The sequence below is a fragment of the Ictidomys tridecemlineatus genome, chromosome 6 (assembly GCF_052094955.1).
Source record: "Ictidomys tridecemlineatus isolate mIctTri1 chromosome 6, mIctTri1.hap1, whole genome shotgun sequence".
NCBI lineage: Eukaryota > Metazoa > Chordata > Mammalia > Rodentia > Sciuridae > Ictidomys > Ictidomys tridecemlineatus.
The window spans coordinates 83,966,068-83,984,334 of NC_135482.1; the positions used below are offsets into that span (position 1 = coordinate 83,966,068).

Genomic DNA, 18,267 nt, shown 5'->3' on the forward strand with positions numbered 1-18,267 from the left:
TTTTGGTTATAATATATTCATTAAATGATTTATCAAGTGAATTAGTGATTACCTTGGAGTTCAGAGAAGCTGAACGTTTTTTAATCTGGCAGTCATCTACAAGGAAAAATATTTGCACATGTTAGAAATCACACATGCGATTAATGTTAAAACAGTTGTTTTCATTTTTTACAAGTAAAGCACAGGTCAGAAAATATTTAAGACTCTAGAGACTATTGAGCAATATAAAAACCGTTTATCATTTGTTTGGTGATTCACAACAATTGCCATCTTCACCAATGGAAAACAGTCTTCCATGTCACTGTAGATGTTCACAAAGCCTACAAGTACATGGCAGCCATAAAAGGACTGTCTGCTGAATAAAGGAATCCATGAGTGCAGATTAGAAGAGCATCAAATATGATTACATTTCCAGAAGGAACATCAGTAAAATAAGAATTCTACTTAGAAATGTTCACACTGTTTAATGAAAAAATCATTATAAGATTTATAAAAACTATATGTTAAAATATTTCCCATGGCCTCATCTGTCCATTTTCCAATCAGCTGGCTTTTTGAAAACCAAGATCTTTCCTCCTCTGAGGAATTCAAAATCATTATTGATGAGAGTGGCTCATTTAAGCTATTGTATCTTACTTATGTGTGGAAAAAGAGCCAATTCTTACATATCCTGAAAAGACAACTACTGTCAATACAGTAGATTAAATATATTCTCTCATCTCAGCAATCTAAATTGATTTAGTAAATTTTTTGTGTCATTATCAATGAAATCTTTTGTGGCTTCTAATCTATTTTCTGACACTTTACTTTTGTCTATATAAATAATAGGAGTAAGTTATTTTTCCAATATAGTCTTACCTAAGGACCTTATTCTAAACACACAATACAGTAAGAGTATGAAAGAAGAGAATGATAGAAAAATGTAACACTGTGATCTTCAAGTTTTATTACCTTCATCTTCAAGAGGGTTAAAAGACCTTTCATTCTGCAAGAGAACCTGTTTCAGTTCTTCTAATTCAGCATGCTCTTTGGCATACATTCTCTTCAAGTTTTCTACATGCTGAATCATCACTTCAACTGCTTTACTAACCCGGCTTTCCTAGTAGGAAAAGAGCAAATTTACATTGAAAATACTTTTCTTAACACTCAATTAAAAGATGGGGATTAAACACATGCATTTACCTTCACTCCATCTCTAAATCCAACTAAAATGTCAAAGGTATTTTTTAAGAAGAGATGAGTCTACAAGGGCAAACAGAAGAGGTTATAATAGCAACATTTTGAAAGCAGGAAAGTAAAAGGATTCATGCTAAATGACTAAGACCTGAGAAAGCTGGACCCTGAAACAGGATGTAAAAAGGAGCTAGAAGCAACCTAGGTTGTGCCACAAAGTCTCAAAGGCTTAAGACTGGTGCCTCTAGAAGTAGAGCTGAAGATAGGCATGTGAGCATCAAGATAGTTGGAATCTGAAAACATGACAGAGCCATAGATTCAATCCCCTCTGGCCAGCAGAGCACCTTCCATATAACCACTGTGGTGAAAGATAATCAGGTTGAATTATCTTTCAACAAAGAGGTAAACAAAGGTTCTGTGAATTGGGATTATACAGAGAGTTGGTGAAGACTATCACATGGATATACACAAAAGTCTGGGTACATGTAGGTTCTGAGTTCTCTCGACCTTATTCCTCTTTCTAGTTCCTAACACTGGCACCCAGGGTTCTACCCTCAGGCAGGGAGCTGGAAGATTTTTTTCTGGAGAACCCAACTTCCCAACATGAAAGTTCTTCTTAAGTACAGACATTGGGGGTACCCCAATGAAGCATTCCAGTTTGTGTAAAGCTCAAAAATCAAGAATTTTGCCCCATTCAGCATAGTTTCCAATTAGCTCCACAGTGGAGCACAAGATATGGGCCAAAACACACAACAGAGGATCGGTCTGCAAGAAACTAAAGCATCAAGGAAACCATCAATATCTTCAAAGAGTTAAGAATAATTGTTGCATCCACAGAATAAGAACAAGATATTTAAAAGGAACATTTGGGACATTAGTGTTTCTGGAAATTAAAAATATGTAAAAAAATGTTTCAAGATAAAGTTGAAGTCTCTCTAAAACTAGAGAAAAAAGACTGAGGTAGCTTAGAGAGGACCAGTTCAGGAGATCCAACAAAGAAGAAGGAAGAATTAAGAGTATGGGGGGAAAATTCAACAATGTAGAAAAGTCAATTAGAAAAAATTTCTTAGGGAAGTTTCCAGATGACAGGATAAAGAAGGTTGTTTTCCTGGCTGCTCAGTGGCATGAAACCAAAAAAGCATTTAGGAAACTTCTCAGCAAAGTGGGTGAGCCAAAACTAAATAAAAAGTTCAGGGAGGGACTTTACTGGAATTTAATACTGAACATTCAAAGTAGATAGGGGACTCGGGAGGTTCAATTCAATAAAATAAGAAATCCGAGGGCCACAGTCACTGCCGTGGCTGGAAGCATAAACCAGAGTGGACCCTCCATGAGCAAAGTGGAGGGATAAGGAAATTAAAGGAACTTGCATTTTTAGGAGTTCTGAGGTGTGTCTGAATATAGAGAGTTTAGAAATCAAAGAGAACACCCAACTAAATTGAAAGGTGTGCTGCACAATATCCTTGTGCAGGAAAGAATCCCCATCTCTCTCAGCTGTGTGCAGAGGACAGAGGAAGGAACCATTTTGCAGCCACAGTGTGGAGGCTGGAAACTGGGGGAACTGATGCCTGGCAAACCCAAGTTTGCCTCAAAATACAGGCCTGGCAAACCCACACTGCATGACATAGAGTGTTCCTACCAGGAGAAAAGCAAATGTGAAGAGGTTTATACAGAGGAATATTGGTTATGGAAACCCACCTGACTCTCCCCCTCCCACTGCAATCTGGCTGCTGCAGGACCTGGCTGGAAATTCAAGGGGTGGCAACAGAAGAGATTGGGTTTAGTGACTGAATTAAGACCAGGAAATGTGGGGTCTGCAGTTGACATAGTGGCCTAACATTTGGCTCTGCGATTATACGAGTAGAACCCAGAGGAGATCCATGGGGTGCAGTCTTCCAGCGTGGAACGGCAATTGCTGGGCCCTGGAAGCATGCTAGTTTAAAATCTCCAGACCAACTGGCATTTAGCACAGAGCCTAGAGCCTATCTAAGCCTAAACCCCACTTCCAAGAGTTCTACCTACAGGATTAACTCTCTAGCAACCCCACCCTGAGGGCTGAGCAAGCATTATACACCAGACAACCCCCCTAACACTGCTGAGAAGAGAAACTGAAAATCTTTAGAACTCCAATGGAAGCAATTCTTTAACTTTCATCAATATCTTTTTTTCTTTTATTTTGTTAAGTGTAATCTTAATGGTTCATGGACATTTATATACATTCATAGTTGTATCTTTCTCATTTCTAGCATTATTGAAGCCAGTTATTTTTCACGGATCAGTTTTATGAGGACTGTAATGTTTTTAGTGCATTTCAGTTTTATGTTTTTTATTTTAATTTTTCACATATTTTTCCTTTCACCTGTTTCCCTTGAAGTTCTCTTTTCTACCACTGACAGGCAATCTCTATTATTTTCTTTTACACTTTCATTAGTTTTTACTTCTATATTCTCCTACTCCCTCATAATCATCACATCCTAGATCACTTCTGTTCTTTCCCTGTCTACCATTCAAAATTATAAACCCTTTTGCAAACTTACTGTTTTATTGTACACAATAACTGATCATATATCATTTCTGTTTATTGTGACAGTTATCATTGTAGATGTTATAGCAGGAAATATTTAGTTTAATGCTGTATATTGTTTGCATTGGTTGTTGATATTATTTGTATCCCACTAAATGACAAGGTACTGGAAACCTTCATAGACACAATAATTTTATAGGACAGAAACTCTACTGCCTCAGATTCATACTGTTAGATGGGTAGTCACACAAACATCATGAAAAAGCAAGGGAAAAAATTACCGCAAACAAACCAAGATACTCCAATAATAGAATCCATGGATACCACACTGGAAAAAATGTCAGAGGAGGAATTTAGAACATACATAGTTAAACTGATCTATGAGGTGAAGGACAATATAAGGAGTAAAATCCCAGAGAAAATTCAGGAAGTGAAAGATCACGTCAATAAAGAGATAGAGATTCTGAAAAGAAACCAGACAGAAATCCTTGAAATGAAGGAATTAATAAACCAAATTAAAAATTCAATGGAAAGCATCACTAACAGACTAGATCATTTGGAAGACAGATTTTCAGGCAATGAAGGCAAAATACAAACTCTTGTAAATAATGTTAATTGCAGAGAAAATATGTTAAAAGACCATGAACAGAACTTCAAAGAAATGTGGGATAACCTCAAAAGACCAAATTTAAGATTTACTGGGATAGATGAAGTCTCAGAGATACAAACCAAAGAAATACACAATATTTTCAATAAAATCACAAAATTTCCCAAACCTAAAGAAAGAAATGGAAATTCAAATACAGAGGCTTGCAGGACTCCAAATATTTTTTAAAAAAATTGCAACAGACCCACACCAAAGCACATTATTAGGAAAATGCCTAACATACAGAATAAGGATATAATTTTAAAATCTGCCAGAGAAAAATGACAAGTAACATTTTGAGGTAAACCAATCTCGATCTCAGATGATTTCTCAACCCAGACCCTCAAAGCTAGGAGTGCTTGGAATAATATATATCAAGCTCTGAAAGAAAATTGATGCCACCCAAGAATACTATGTCCAGCAAAATTAAGCTTCAGAATGGATTATGAAATAAAAATCTTCCATGATAAACAAAAGTTAAAAGAATCCACTACTAGAAAACCTATACTACAAAGCATACTCAATAAAATGTCATGAAGAAGAAATGAAAAATAAATGTGAAAACCAGCAGAGAGAAGAACTACACTAGAAGAACAGGCAATCAAAGCAGAAGCTAATTCAAATTAAAAACCAGAAAGAAATCAAAATGACAGGGAATAAAAATTTCTCAATAATAACATTGAATACAAATGGCCTAAACTCATCCATCAAAAGACATAGACTAGCAGATTGGATTGAAAAAATAAGACCCAGAAATATGTTGTCTCTAAAAGACTCACTTCATAGGCAAAAATATGCTTAAGGTTAAAAGACTTAAGGTTAAAAGAATGAGGAAAAAAAAACCCCATATCATTCATAAGGAACTCTAAACCAGTAGGAGTCTCTATCTTCATATCAGATAAAGTGGACTTGAAGCCAAAGTTAATCAGAAGGGACAAAGAAGTACATTTAATGCTGCTTAAGAGAATTATATATCAACAAGACATAGCAATCATAAATATTTATGCCCCCCAAATGGAGCATTGATGTATACCAAAACAATCCCTTCTCAATTTCAGGAATCAGACTACAACACAATAATGATGGGTGACTTCAACAAACCTCTCTCACCCTGTATTGATCCTCCAAACAAAAGTTAACAAAGATATTATAGAACTAAAAAATAGTATTATTTAGACATAATGTTTGAACCATATAGGACTGAATACACTTTCTTCTCAGAAGCACATGGATCTTTCTTTAAAATAGATCATATCATAGGCCACAAAGCAACTCTTAGCAAATACAAAGAAAAAGAGAGAATGCTTTGTATTATGTCATAATGGAATGGAATTAGAAATCAATGATAAAATAAAAATAGAAGCTATACTATCACATGAAGACTAAACAATATGCAATTGAATGACCTTGATAACAGAATAAATCAGTGATGAAATAAAAAATACTTAGAGGTAAATGAAAATAGAGATACAGCTTACCAAAATCTCTGGGAAGCTATGAAGTCAGTGCTAAGAGGAAAGTTCACTGCATTGAGCTCATTAATTAGAAGACTAGAAAGTCACCAAATAAATAACCTAACATTGCATCCCAAAGCCCTAGAAAAAGAAGAACAAATCAACACCAAAAAGCAGAAGATAGGAAGTAAATAAAATCAGAACCAAAATCAATGAAATTGAAACAAACCAAAAATCCAAAAAAAGACAAAACAAAAAGTCAGTTCTTTGAAAAAAATCAATAAAATTGATAAACCCTTAGTCAAGCTAATGAAGAGAAATAGAGAAAACTCAAATTAATAAAATTTGTGATAAAAAATGAGGTGTCAAAATGAACACTACTAAAATAATCAAAATAACCAGAAACTATTTTGAAAATTTATAGTCTAATAAAATAGAAAATCTTGATGACATTGAAAAATTTCTAGAGACATATGACCTATACAAATTGAATCAGGAGGACGTAGTAAAAATTCAAACACATCAATTTAAGCAATGAAATTGAAGATGCCATCAAAAGCCTACCAACAAAGAAAAGCTCAGGACCAGACAGATTGTCAGCTAAGTTCTACTAAACTTTCAAAGAAGAACTATCACCAATCCTCCTCAAATTATTCCATGAAACAGAAAAGGAGGAAACCCTTCCAAACTCTGAAGCTAGCATCACCCTGATACCAAAATCAGATAAAGATACATCAAGGAAAGAAAACTTCAGATCAATATCCCTGATGAACACAGAAGCAAAAATTCTCATTCTCAATTCTTGATTCTGGCAAATTGCATACAAAACATATTAAAAAGACAGTGTACCATGATTAAGTTTAGTTCATCCCAGGGATGCAAGCTTGGTTCAACATGTGGAAATCAATAAATATAATTCATCACAACAACAGACTTAAAGAATCACATGATTTTCTCAACAAAATCAGAAAAGGCATTTGATAAAATATAGTGCTATAGTTCATTTATGTTCAAAACATCAGAAAAACTAGGAATAGTAGGAATTTACCTAAAGGTTGTAAAAGTTATCTATGCTAAGCCCAAGGCCAACATCATTTTAAATGGAGAAAAAATGAAAGAATTCCCTCTAAAAACTGAAACAAGACAGGGATGCCCTCTTTTACCACTTCTATTCAACATAGTCCTTGAAACTCTAGCCAGAGCAATTAGACAAAAGAAAGAAAGTAAAGGGATGTGAATAGGAAAAGAAGAGCTCAAACTATCCCTATTTGCAGATGACACTATTCTATACTTAGAGACCCAAAATCTCCACCAGAAAACTTCTATAACTCATATTGAATTCAGCAAAATAGAGAATAGAAATTAACATCCATAAATCAATTGCATTCTTATATATCAGTGATGAATCAACTGAAAGAGAAATTAGAAAAATTATCCCATTTACCATAACCTCAAAAAATTAATAAATCCTTGGGAAAAAATCTAACAAGAGAGGTGAAAGGCCTTTACAACAAAAACTAAAAATCACTAAAGGAAAAATTGAAGAAGACCTTAGAAGATGGAAAGTTTTCCCATGTTCTTGGATAGGCAGCATTAATATTGTCAAAATGTACATATTACCTTAAGTGCTATATATATTTAAGACAATTTCTATTAAAATTTCAATGATGCTCTTCACAGAAATAGAAAAAGTAGCCATTAAATTTATTTGGAAATCTAAGAGTCCCAGAATAGGAAAAGCAATCTTTAGCAAGAAAAGTAAAGTAGGAGGCTTCACAATACCAGACCTTGAATTATACTACAGAGCTAGAGTAACAAAACTGACATGGTATTGCAACAAAACAGACATAAAGACCACTGGTTCAGAATAGACAGAGACAAACCCACATAAATACAGTTATCTCATAATAGACAAAGTCACCAAAAACATACATTAGAGAAAAAAAATAGCCTCTTCAACAAATGGTGCTAGGAAAACTGGAAATCCCAATGTAGCAAAATGAAACTAACTCTCATCCTGCACAAAACTCAACTCAAAGTGGATCAAGGACCTTGGCATTAGACCAGAGAAACCTTCACCTACTAGAAGAAAAAGTAGGCTCATATCTCCATTTTTGTCAGCTTAAGAACCAAATTACTCAACAAGACTCCTAAAGTGCAAAAAGTAAAATGAATCAATAAACAGGATAGTATCAAACTAAAAAGCTTCTTTATAGCAAAGGAAAAAATCAAGAATGTGATGAGAGAGCCTAGAGAATGGGAGAAAAATCTTTGCTAGCTACACTTCAGATAGAGCACTAATCTCCAGGATATATAAAGAACTCAAAAAAACTTAACAGCAAAAATACAAATAACCCAATCAATAAATGGGCTAAGGATCTGAACAGACACTTCACAGAAGATATACAACTGATCAACAAATACATGTAAAAATGTTTAACAACTCTAGCATTAAGGAAATGAAAACCAAAACTACACTGAGATTTTATCTCACTCCAGTCAGGATGACAATTATCAAGAATACAAGTAACAATAAATGTTGGTGAGGATGTGGGGAAAAAGATACACTCATACATTCATTGTGGGACTGCAAATCAGTCACCACTCTGGAAAGCAGTATGGAGATTCCTCAGAAAATTCAACCCAGTTATCTCACTCCTTGGCATAAATCCAAAGGATTTAAAATCAGTATACCATAATGATGCAGCTACATCAATGTTTATAGGAGCTCAATTCCCAATAGCTAAACTATAGAACCAATCTAGGTGCCCTTCAACAGATTAATGGATAAAGAAACTGTGGTATATATACACAGTGGAATGTTACTTAAAGAAGAATGAAACTATGGCAGTTGCTGGTAAATGGATGGAACTGAAGAATATTATGCTAAGCAAAATAAGCCTGTCCCCAAACCCAAAGGCCAAATGTTATCTCTGATTTTTGGATGCTAATTTGCTAATTTTGGTGGGGAGGAAAATAGAGGTACTTTGGATTAGACAGAGGGGAATGCAGGGAGGTGAAGGGATTCTGAGGGTAGGAATGAGAGTAGAATGGATTGAACAATATTATCCTATGTGCATATATGATTACATGACCTGTGTAACTCTACATCATGTATAACCAGATAAATGGAAAGTTATACTCCATTTATATATGATGTGTCAAAATGCATTCTACTGTCATGTATAACAATTAGAACAAATAAAAAATATTTTTTAAAAATAGACCGTTGGGAGGAAGGACTGGGATTTGCGAAAACTAAGATGACCATTTTGGAAGTTACTGTGTCCTTCCGGAAGGAAGAGAACAGTGGCTTAGAACCAGGTGGTTGTCATGAGAGGGAAATAAGTGCTTGAATTCTACATGTGTTCTGATAGAGTCAAAGTTCTATCAAATTGAATGTAGAATAAAGCAAGAAAGGTGTCTAGAATTACCCCCAAGGGGAGTTTAGTCCTGTGCCCATGTCTGAGGCCAGGATATGATGGGCGGGGCAGAGTTTGGATCTTGGTTTTGGATATGTTAAGTGTGAGCTGTTTATCTAATGTCCAAGTGGAAGTATTGAGTCATAATAGTGTATTCTGATCTGGAACTCAGGAAAAGGTTTAGGCAAACAGGAATCTAGGAGTCATGAGGTGGCTGCCTGGGACCATAAGAGGCTACAGTATAGGTGGAGGTCAGCAGCAAGAGTGGAGTCTTCCAGTTCTTCAGCATCAAGATGCCTGTGAGAAGGTGTGGACCCACAAACCAGCCCAGAATAAAGCAGCCCATGATACAAAGAGAAAAGCCAGAATAACGTAGTATCTGAAAGCTAAATGAGAAGAGCGTGTCCACAGAAAGAAGAGTACTGATAGGTTCAGGAAGCTGAGGGCTAAGAAACTGAATTTATTAACATGCAGGTCTTTGGTGACCTTGGTAATACCATTTGATGGAGGCATAAAGTTGATTAGAGATTTAGAAGAGAATGAGAGGAAAGAGACCTGGCACAATGAATATTGTTCCATGGAAGAGATTTGCTATAAATGGGAACAGAGAAACGGGGTGGTAGTCAAATGAGAAAGGACCAAAGGTCTTTCTGTTTATATTTAGTTTGTATCTTCTCTATTTTTTAAAACAATTTTATTTACTTATTTATTTTGGGGGTACTGGGAGTGGAACCCAGAACCTCCCCTATGCTAAGCAAGCACTCCATAACAGATAAACCCTAGCACCTCTCCATCTTAACAACAACACACATGTGTGCTGAGGAGAATGATTCCATAAAAAGGGAAAAACTGCAGATGGAGGGAGGATGGCCGACAAAACCAGGCCTGGATGTAAAATAAACTATTAGAACACTGTCCTGAAAGCTAGGGCCTGGGAAAGGGAGAGTTCCCTCCTCTTTCAGTCAGCCCTCTTTCAGGAAACCTAATTAACACCATAGGCCCCTACCTTTGGATTGTAAATAACTACCTCTAAGAATCTAATTATTCCCCTTTGAAGTGTAAACCTCCCTGGGGAGGCTTCTGGCCCAAGGCTAGAGATGTATCAAAGGCCTTGTGAGAGGGGCCAGTTTTTTCCCTTATCACATTCTGTTTCCCTTTAGAAACCCTATGCAGGACCATTATCTTGTAGACTAGGAATGCTATGGCACCAGATAGCTTATGAATGTAAAAAACTGGAGGGGCAGGGCTCAGAATTTGGAGTCTGATCTCCTCTGGGCCCATCATTTGCTGCTTCTTGACCAGTCTGATTCCTACAACAGAAGCAAATTGGGAGAACTGAGACCTATGTACCCCTAATTAGAGGAGATGGGATCCTGTATATAAGATGGGAGACAACTTGGTGTCTTTGAAACAGGAAAGAAAGCAGCATATATGGGTTCAGACACTAGTGGTTTGGGGTATGTGGCAATTTTTTCTATTGTCTGTTTTCTCAGTGAGGTAGGATGCAAAATCATCATTTGACAGAGATGATGGGGGAGGACATAATGGTGGTTAGAGGAGACAGTGGAAAATTGATGGTACTTAAGAGAGAGGGAGGGTGAGGATGAGAAGCCCTAGGACCCAGCTGACGCTTGTGATGATGAAATTCAAGGGCTTGGTCAGCACAGGGCTTGTGCTATTTCCCAGCCATGTTGCCCTGAGCAGATGAAGAAGTGGACTTAAGCAGGTTGGGTTTGTAAACAAGAAAAACAAAACAAGAAAGGGAAAAGTGTTGAAAGTTCATGTAAGGTAGTGAAAACTGTGTTTGACCATGGAGTTTTAAGTTGGTCACAAAAGAAGAGGGGTTGATGATAGACTAAGGCACAGCAAAAGATGGATGTGAGGAGGCAGAGATTCACAAAGGAACTACATATTCATCTTCACAGTGGGAAAACAACAGATAATATCTAAAACTGAAACTAGATCATTAGCCAGATGAATTATGGTGTACACCTATAATCCCAGTGAGTTGGGAGGCTGAGGCAGGAGGATTACAAATTACAGGCTAGCCTCTGCAATTTAGTAAGGCCTTGTCTCAAAATAAGAAATACAAAGGGCAGGGTTGTAGCTCAGTGGTGGAGCACCCTGGATTCAATCCCCAATACCAAAAACAAAAAATCCAAATCAAATACAAAACAAACAAACAGACAAAAAAAAAAAAAGAAAGAAAGAAAGAAATCCTGAAATTGCAGCATAAACATGTTATTTAGAAATATAAAACAGACCCAAGGAGTTTAAAGTTGTTGCACTAAGGTATGGAAAATTGGATAAGATTTAGAGAGCTACTTCATTTTTTTAAAACTATGTGCATGCATAACCTCAATAAAAATAAGACAAAATATTATCCTCAGTGAGGGGTTAAAAGGAATTAACATAAAATGAAAAGCAAATGATCAAACTAAAACTACCACCAAAATTAAATAGTGCCTTAAGAAAATATATTTAACAAGTCTGTTTAGTATATATATTTTAAAGTCTTCTCAGATTTTCCACAAAAAAATTTTGAAATTCTACTTCTCTATGTGCAAGTATACAAAAACACATGTATAAGGGCATTTGTTATAGCATTGTTTGTAACAACAAAATATTGAGAACATTCAGAAATGATTAAATATAAGGAATTGGTTAAATGAGTCATAACTATTTAACCAACAGAATACCATAAAATGGGGAGAGGTGTGTATATATTTATATCACATGGAAAGTTATCTGTGCTATATGTTGAATGAAAAGGAAACAGATTATAACACTGTATGGAGGTAGATTATAAGCTAGTATGAAGGGAGTGTCTAGAAGAATGTATCACAAAATTTTTATAATGATGGTCACTGCCCCTAATGTTAGCATAAATATTTTTCTTTACATTTTTATTTGTGTATTCCTATTTCTTATATATTAAAATGCTTATCTTAATATAACAAAGTATTTTAAAAGCTTTTTCCAGGAAAGTATAATCCATAGCCTCAGAGAAAATAAGTCCTTTAATTTTTTGCTGAAGTAAAGAAATAGACAAAAGTTACCTGATTAATGGCTCCCAACATCTCGGCCCTACTGGCTACTCGAGTTGCACATTGGCTGAGGAACGTTATACTCTTCTCCAGCTTCTTAATGACTTCCTGGGCCTGGTTGTCCTCTTCACACAGAGGTGTTAAAGACTGCATAGAAAGTATGTTTAATTAAAAGATACAGAACATAAGCATTAAACAAGAGAGTCTTACACTAAGTCTAATCTCAATTATCTTGGTGGAAAGTTGAAAAGAAACAGCAATGACCAATAATGAATGATATCAAAATATTTTATCTTTGCTGGCTAACAGGTAGGCATATGCAAATGTTCACAAAATCTTTTAGATGTCTTTGTAAGCTATTCTTTTTATAATTCCCAAATGTGCCATTTCTTCCTGAACATTCATATTTTCTTCTATGGTTAATAGGATGGGATATCATTAATTGGCAAAGGTAAAGAGATTTTGCTTAGAAATGAGCTGAATGTATCATATGAACAGCAAAGGATAGAATTTTGAGAAAAGCAGCATAACAGTGGAATTAGAACTGGCTCTGACTACTATGCCTGTTCTTCTGTTGATGATCACATGGTATTGGGCTAGCTAGGTGGGTATGTCTTTATTGCCTCATGAATATATTTCCCTGAAAACCTGTGAACTTTATCTAAGATGATGTCCTCCCTGATGAAGGACCATCCTTTTCACTAGGGTAAAGACAAACTTTAGAGAAGAGCGTATTTAGAAGCCAAGTATCCACCACTCATTAGCCTACAATTATCATCAAATTTCTAAAACATGACCAAATCAAAAACACTATGAATTATAACAGGTGCCATTATTTTGTATATCATTAAGTAAAAGTGTTGCCAATAAAACTGAGGCACCATTAATTATAAATTACATAACTCCGAAGATGTTAAGATGTCAATTGTTTTTATTTCCTATTTTCCTATCAGTCCGATGAAATCAGACATCTCCTTTCCAAGAATACAGCAATATGAAAAGTAATGGATGCCAAATGCTTTTCACACAGTAGGTGCTCAATGAATTACAGCCAGTTCTGAAACAGATGGTTAGATCTAAGTTGTAACCAGAGAGTTGTTAAACATCTAGAAGGACTTTATCAGACATGTAATTCCCTATAGTTGTTAAAATGACAATCTCCAGGAGCTGGGAATGTGGCTTAGTGATAGAGCACTTGTCTATCACGTGTGGGCTCTGAGTTCAATCCCTAGTACCACGAAAAAGGAATTATAAAAATAAATGATTAACTACCTCCAGTTGGGAAGGGAAGAACAGATATTAGTTGTAAACAGAACAGATATGGTTAGCCTAGATTGAATCACGAAGAAATAAAGAATCTAAACAAACCAACAATTAGTTAGGAGAATGAGTCAATAATCAAAAACATCCCAACAAATAAAGGTACAGGACCAAATAGCTTTACTGGAGAATTCTAACAAACATTAAAAGAAGAAATAATGCCAATTACTTAAAAACACTTTTAAAATTCCAACAATGGGGAATACTACCACACTTACTCTTTGAGGACCCCATTACCTTGATACCAAAGCTGGACAAGAAAGGAAACTAGATAAATAAACCTGACAAATATTGATGCAAAAAAAAATCATTTAAAAATGCCAGCAATCTGAATTCAAGAGCATATAGAAGATATTATATAGCCTGCTCCAGTGGGATTTAGTTTTGGAATGCAAACATGAACGACATACGAACATCAATTATAGCATACCACATGCTAACAGAAAGGAACACAAAAATCATGCTTTGTTCAATTGATGTAGAAAAGGCACTTGATAAGATTCAACACTTTCATGATTTAAAGAAAACACATCAAAAAAACTAGGAACAGGAAATTACCTCAACATAATAGAAGTCATACATGAAAAACCCACAATGAACATCATACTCAGTGGAGAAAGACAAAACTATTCCTCTCAGATCCCACCCTTACCACTTCTATTCAACATATTAGAACATTAGTGCTATAACCAGAACAACTAGGGAGAAAAAAGAAAGAAAGAAAAAAGAAAAAGAAATTTTAAAAAATCCAAATAAGAAAGGAAAAAGCAAAAATATCTGTTCAAAGATGGCATGATCTTTTGTGTAGAAAACACTAATGATTCCACATACACAAAACCTGTTAGAATAAAGAAATTTAGCAAAATTATAGGATTTGATCCTCAGCACCACACAAAATAAAGGTATTGTGTCCATCTACAACTAAAAAAAAAAAAGAAAGAAAGAAAGAAAAGAATTCCATTTACAATAGCATAATAAAGGAATAATACTTTGGAATAAACCTAACCAAAAAGAGAGAAGTCTTGTCTTGTATATTGAAAACTATAGAACATTGCTGAAAAAAGTTAAATACACAAATAAATGAAAAGATATCCTGTGTTCATAGATAAGTAGATCTAATTTGAAATATCCATACTACCCAGAGCAATCTACAGATTCAAGACATTCTCTAGTAAAAATCCCATTTTTTTCCATAGAAATAGGAACATGTGGGCCTGATAGTATCTTATATCTTATATCTCAGTGGTAGAGCTTATGCCTAATATTTATGAGACCTTTGACTCAGTACATCACCAAAAGAGCAGATACAAGACTAATGAAACAGGAGAGCCTGGAAAATAAACTCTTGTGTATATGGTCAGTTGGTCTTTGAGAAAGTACCAAGAATGCACAAGGGAAAAAAATCTGTTCAACAAACAGTGTTGAGAAAAGTGGCTGTTCATATGCAAAAGTATGAAATTGGACCCATCCTCTGTACCATATAGAAAAATTAACTCAAAATTGATAAAAGACTTAAAAGTAAGAATCCAAGTTAGAAAACTCCCGGAAGAAAACACAGAGGAAAAGCTTCATAGCATAGAATTGAGCTACAATTTCTTGGATAGGATACCAAAAGAACAGACAATAAAGGTATATAAAAAGAGAGAGAGAGAGAGAGAGAGAGAGAGAGAGAGAGAGAGAAACAAATGGAACTATGTTAAAAGCTTTTTTGCATCAAAGGACCAGATTAATAGAGTAAAAAGGCATTTTAAGAATGCAACTTAAAGGGATATAACTGTAAAGGAATTCATATAACTTTAAATAACTTGATTTAAAAATGGACAGAGTATTTTCAAATGTCCAACAAGCTATATGAAAAGATGCCCAATATAATTAGTTATCAGTGAAATGCAAATCAAACCCACAATTTACCACCTTGCACCCATGAGGATGCCTATGATAAAATCAGAAAATGATAAGTGTTGGTGAAGACTTGGACAAAATACAGTTGGTGACAATATAAAAACCAGCAGCCACTATGCAAACAGTATGGGGGGGGGAGGGTTTTCAAAAGGTTAAAATAGAATTACTATATGATCCAGCAAATTCCACTTCTGGATGATTACTCGAAAGAATTGAAGAGATATTTGAACACGCCCATGTTTCTAACAGCACTATTTGCAATAGGCAAGAGGTAGAAGCAACCCAAATGTCCACGAATGGATGGATAAACAAAATGTGTTATATACATAAAATGGAATATTATTCAGCTTTCTAAAGGAAGGAAACACTGTCATATGTTATAACACAGATAAACCTTCAAGACATCATGCTAAGTAAAATAAACCGGTTTAACAAATACTTATATTGTATGAGTCCACTTACATGAGGTGTCTAACAGTCAAATTCATAGACACAGTAGAAATGTGGTTCAAGGAGATGAGTTAAGGAGTAAACTGGGAGTCAGTGGATGTAGGGTTTCAGTTTTGAAAGCTGAAAAACTTCTGGAAATCCATTTTGTAACAATTTAAATATACTCAACACTACTGAACATATATACTGTTAAAATTAAGATGGTAAATTTCATGTTTTATACTTTTTATCACAAAAAATTTTTTACTATGATTTCCCAATTTTTAGTTTCTTCACCCAAAATGAAACTCCTCAATTTCTGAACTGTCTCTAAATTAGTGGAAATTTCATGAGATGGAAGGATAACAGTTGTATCCTTCCTCATACCCTCGTTCTTCTCTCAGTACTTTACAGCAACTTGACTGACAAGACTCAAGTGACACTTTTTCTTCAGTTAATCATAAATGGAAATAGATTTTCCCATTATGAAGCTTAAAATATTATCTCCCATTTTATTTTCTGTCTGAAAATCCTGAGAAGGCAGATGAGTTGTACAATCTACTTTAAGAGGTATTTTTTAAATATTATTTTAAAAGGTATTTTTAAAATATTATTCCCGATATTCTCCCATTAGTGAACCTTTTATTTTGGCCTGATCTTTAATTCTATTTATCCACATTTTGTTTGGCAGGGTTTAGCATATAGTGTTGGTTTTGGTCATCCAAGTAAACTCAAATGTAATTATGAACATCATTAAAATACAACCAAATGTATAGCTTCCAAATAATCAGGTTCATACCTCCAAGAGCTTTAAACAGTTAGTGATTTCTTTCTTCAAATTGTCTTCTGCCAAGTCCCGGGATCGCTCTTCAAGCTTCACTCTTTTCTCTAATGTAAACCAGTCACATTTAAATCCCAAAGATAATCTGAGAAATTCCGCCTGTTGTCAAAATGACACGAGGGTGAAGAGAGAAAGTTTAATGTGGTCGAACATTTCAATTTTACACAGTATTATCCTGAGACATTTTTTTCTCATCCCAGCAGTAGAACACTGTCATGCATGGGCTGGACCTGTGCTTTGTCACTTTTAGGCCAAACAGACACCAGACATACCTGAGTGTGTGTGTGTGTTATGCTAAGCATAAAGCCAATGAAGCAGGTGAGTCTGAATTTTTTTTTAAAAAAAAAAAAAGGAAAAAAATAGGTTTAAACTCACCTCCACTTCCTTCTCATTAGCAGACGTGCTGTAGGATAAGACAAAGGACTTGCTCAGAATATAATCCAACAGAAAAATAAAAAGTGAAATTAAAACATAAAGAAGAGCTTACTTTTCACTTTGTCTGAAGTTAACCGATTTCGCAGTAGTTACTGGAACAGGGGAAATCCCAGATTCTATCAAAAGAGAATAAATATTTGGTTAAGAGGGCTCAACACCTAAAAGTGCATTTTCATTAAATACTGTTATGTCCCATATTTACTAAATGAAGGCATTTCATTTAAATACATCTGAGATGATAGCCAGCTAATGTGTGTGCTTAAATTGTAAGATAATGTTTGCGGAGCCACTGGGATCAGACCATTAAGATCACCGATTCACATCTCAAGCAGTCTTTGAAACCGGAAGATGTAACAGAGTCAAGAGATGGGCCCATCTGTCCTCTTTGCATTTGAATATTTGTTTTACTAGATCTCATGCTACATGCATACCTTCCTCTGGTATTCTGGTTCTTCCTTGGATTAAAACTTTAACAGCAGCACCGGCAGGAATAATAGTTATACTAATAGTAGTAGCAGTAACAGTAAATAATAATAATCCTGATAGTAACAGCAACAATAAACATAGCATCAAACTCAGGTTTACAATATGCAAGTCCCAGAACAAAGCTCTTTACATTTATTAGGATTTTCTTTATGACAACTTTGCAAAGGACAATATATCTAATAAAGAACATTAGATTTGAAACTGATAACACTTGATTTAAAGCTAAGCTTTGGCTCTTACAGATATGTGATCATGAATAAAACAACCTTATTAAATCATCTACAAAATAAGAATATTATTTTGATATAATAGATAACTTTTATGAGAACTGCTGTGCCAGGCCCTTTTCTGTGTGCTTCATACATATTAAATCAATCAATCCTCACAGCAAGTCTTCTGTGGCAGACATTGTTTTCTGCTTTTCACAGGCTAGGAAAATGAACCATGGGGTACCTTACCTCATATTTGCAGGATTGACTAAAACTATGCACATAAGGAATTTAGCCTAGGACTTAGTATATTGTCAACTTTCTATAAACTATACTTACTTTTTAAATACATAATTACCATTTTGCAGATGAGAAACTG

At 35.0% G+C, this 18,267-nt stretch overlaps 1 protein-coding gene across 1 annotated transcript in view; it reads right to left on the reverse strand.

The window, feature by feature from the left end:
* Positions 1–18,267, reverse strand: part of Irag2 (inositol 1,4,5-triphosphate receptor associated 2) — a 113,090-nt gene that overhangs the window by 5,450 nt on the left and 89,373 nt on the right. Inside the window, exons 30-35 of the mRNA XM_040280897.2 lie at positions 17,246–17,309; positions 17,134–17,161; positions 16,717–16,857; positions 12,279–12,413; positions 952–1,099; positions 53–96 (exon numbers count right to left, since the gene is read on the reverse strand). Of these exons, the coding sequence (XP_040136831.2) occupies positions 53–96; positions 952–1,099; positions 12,279–12,413; positions 16,717–16,857; positions 17,134–17,161; positions 17,246–17,309 (560 nt within the window). The remainder of the gene's footprint in view (positions 1–52; positions 97–951; positions 1,100–12,278; positions 12,414–16,716; positions 16,858–17,133; positions 17,162–17,245; positions 17,310–18,267) is intronic.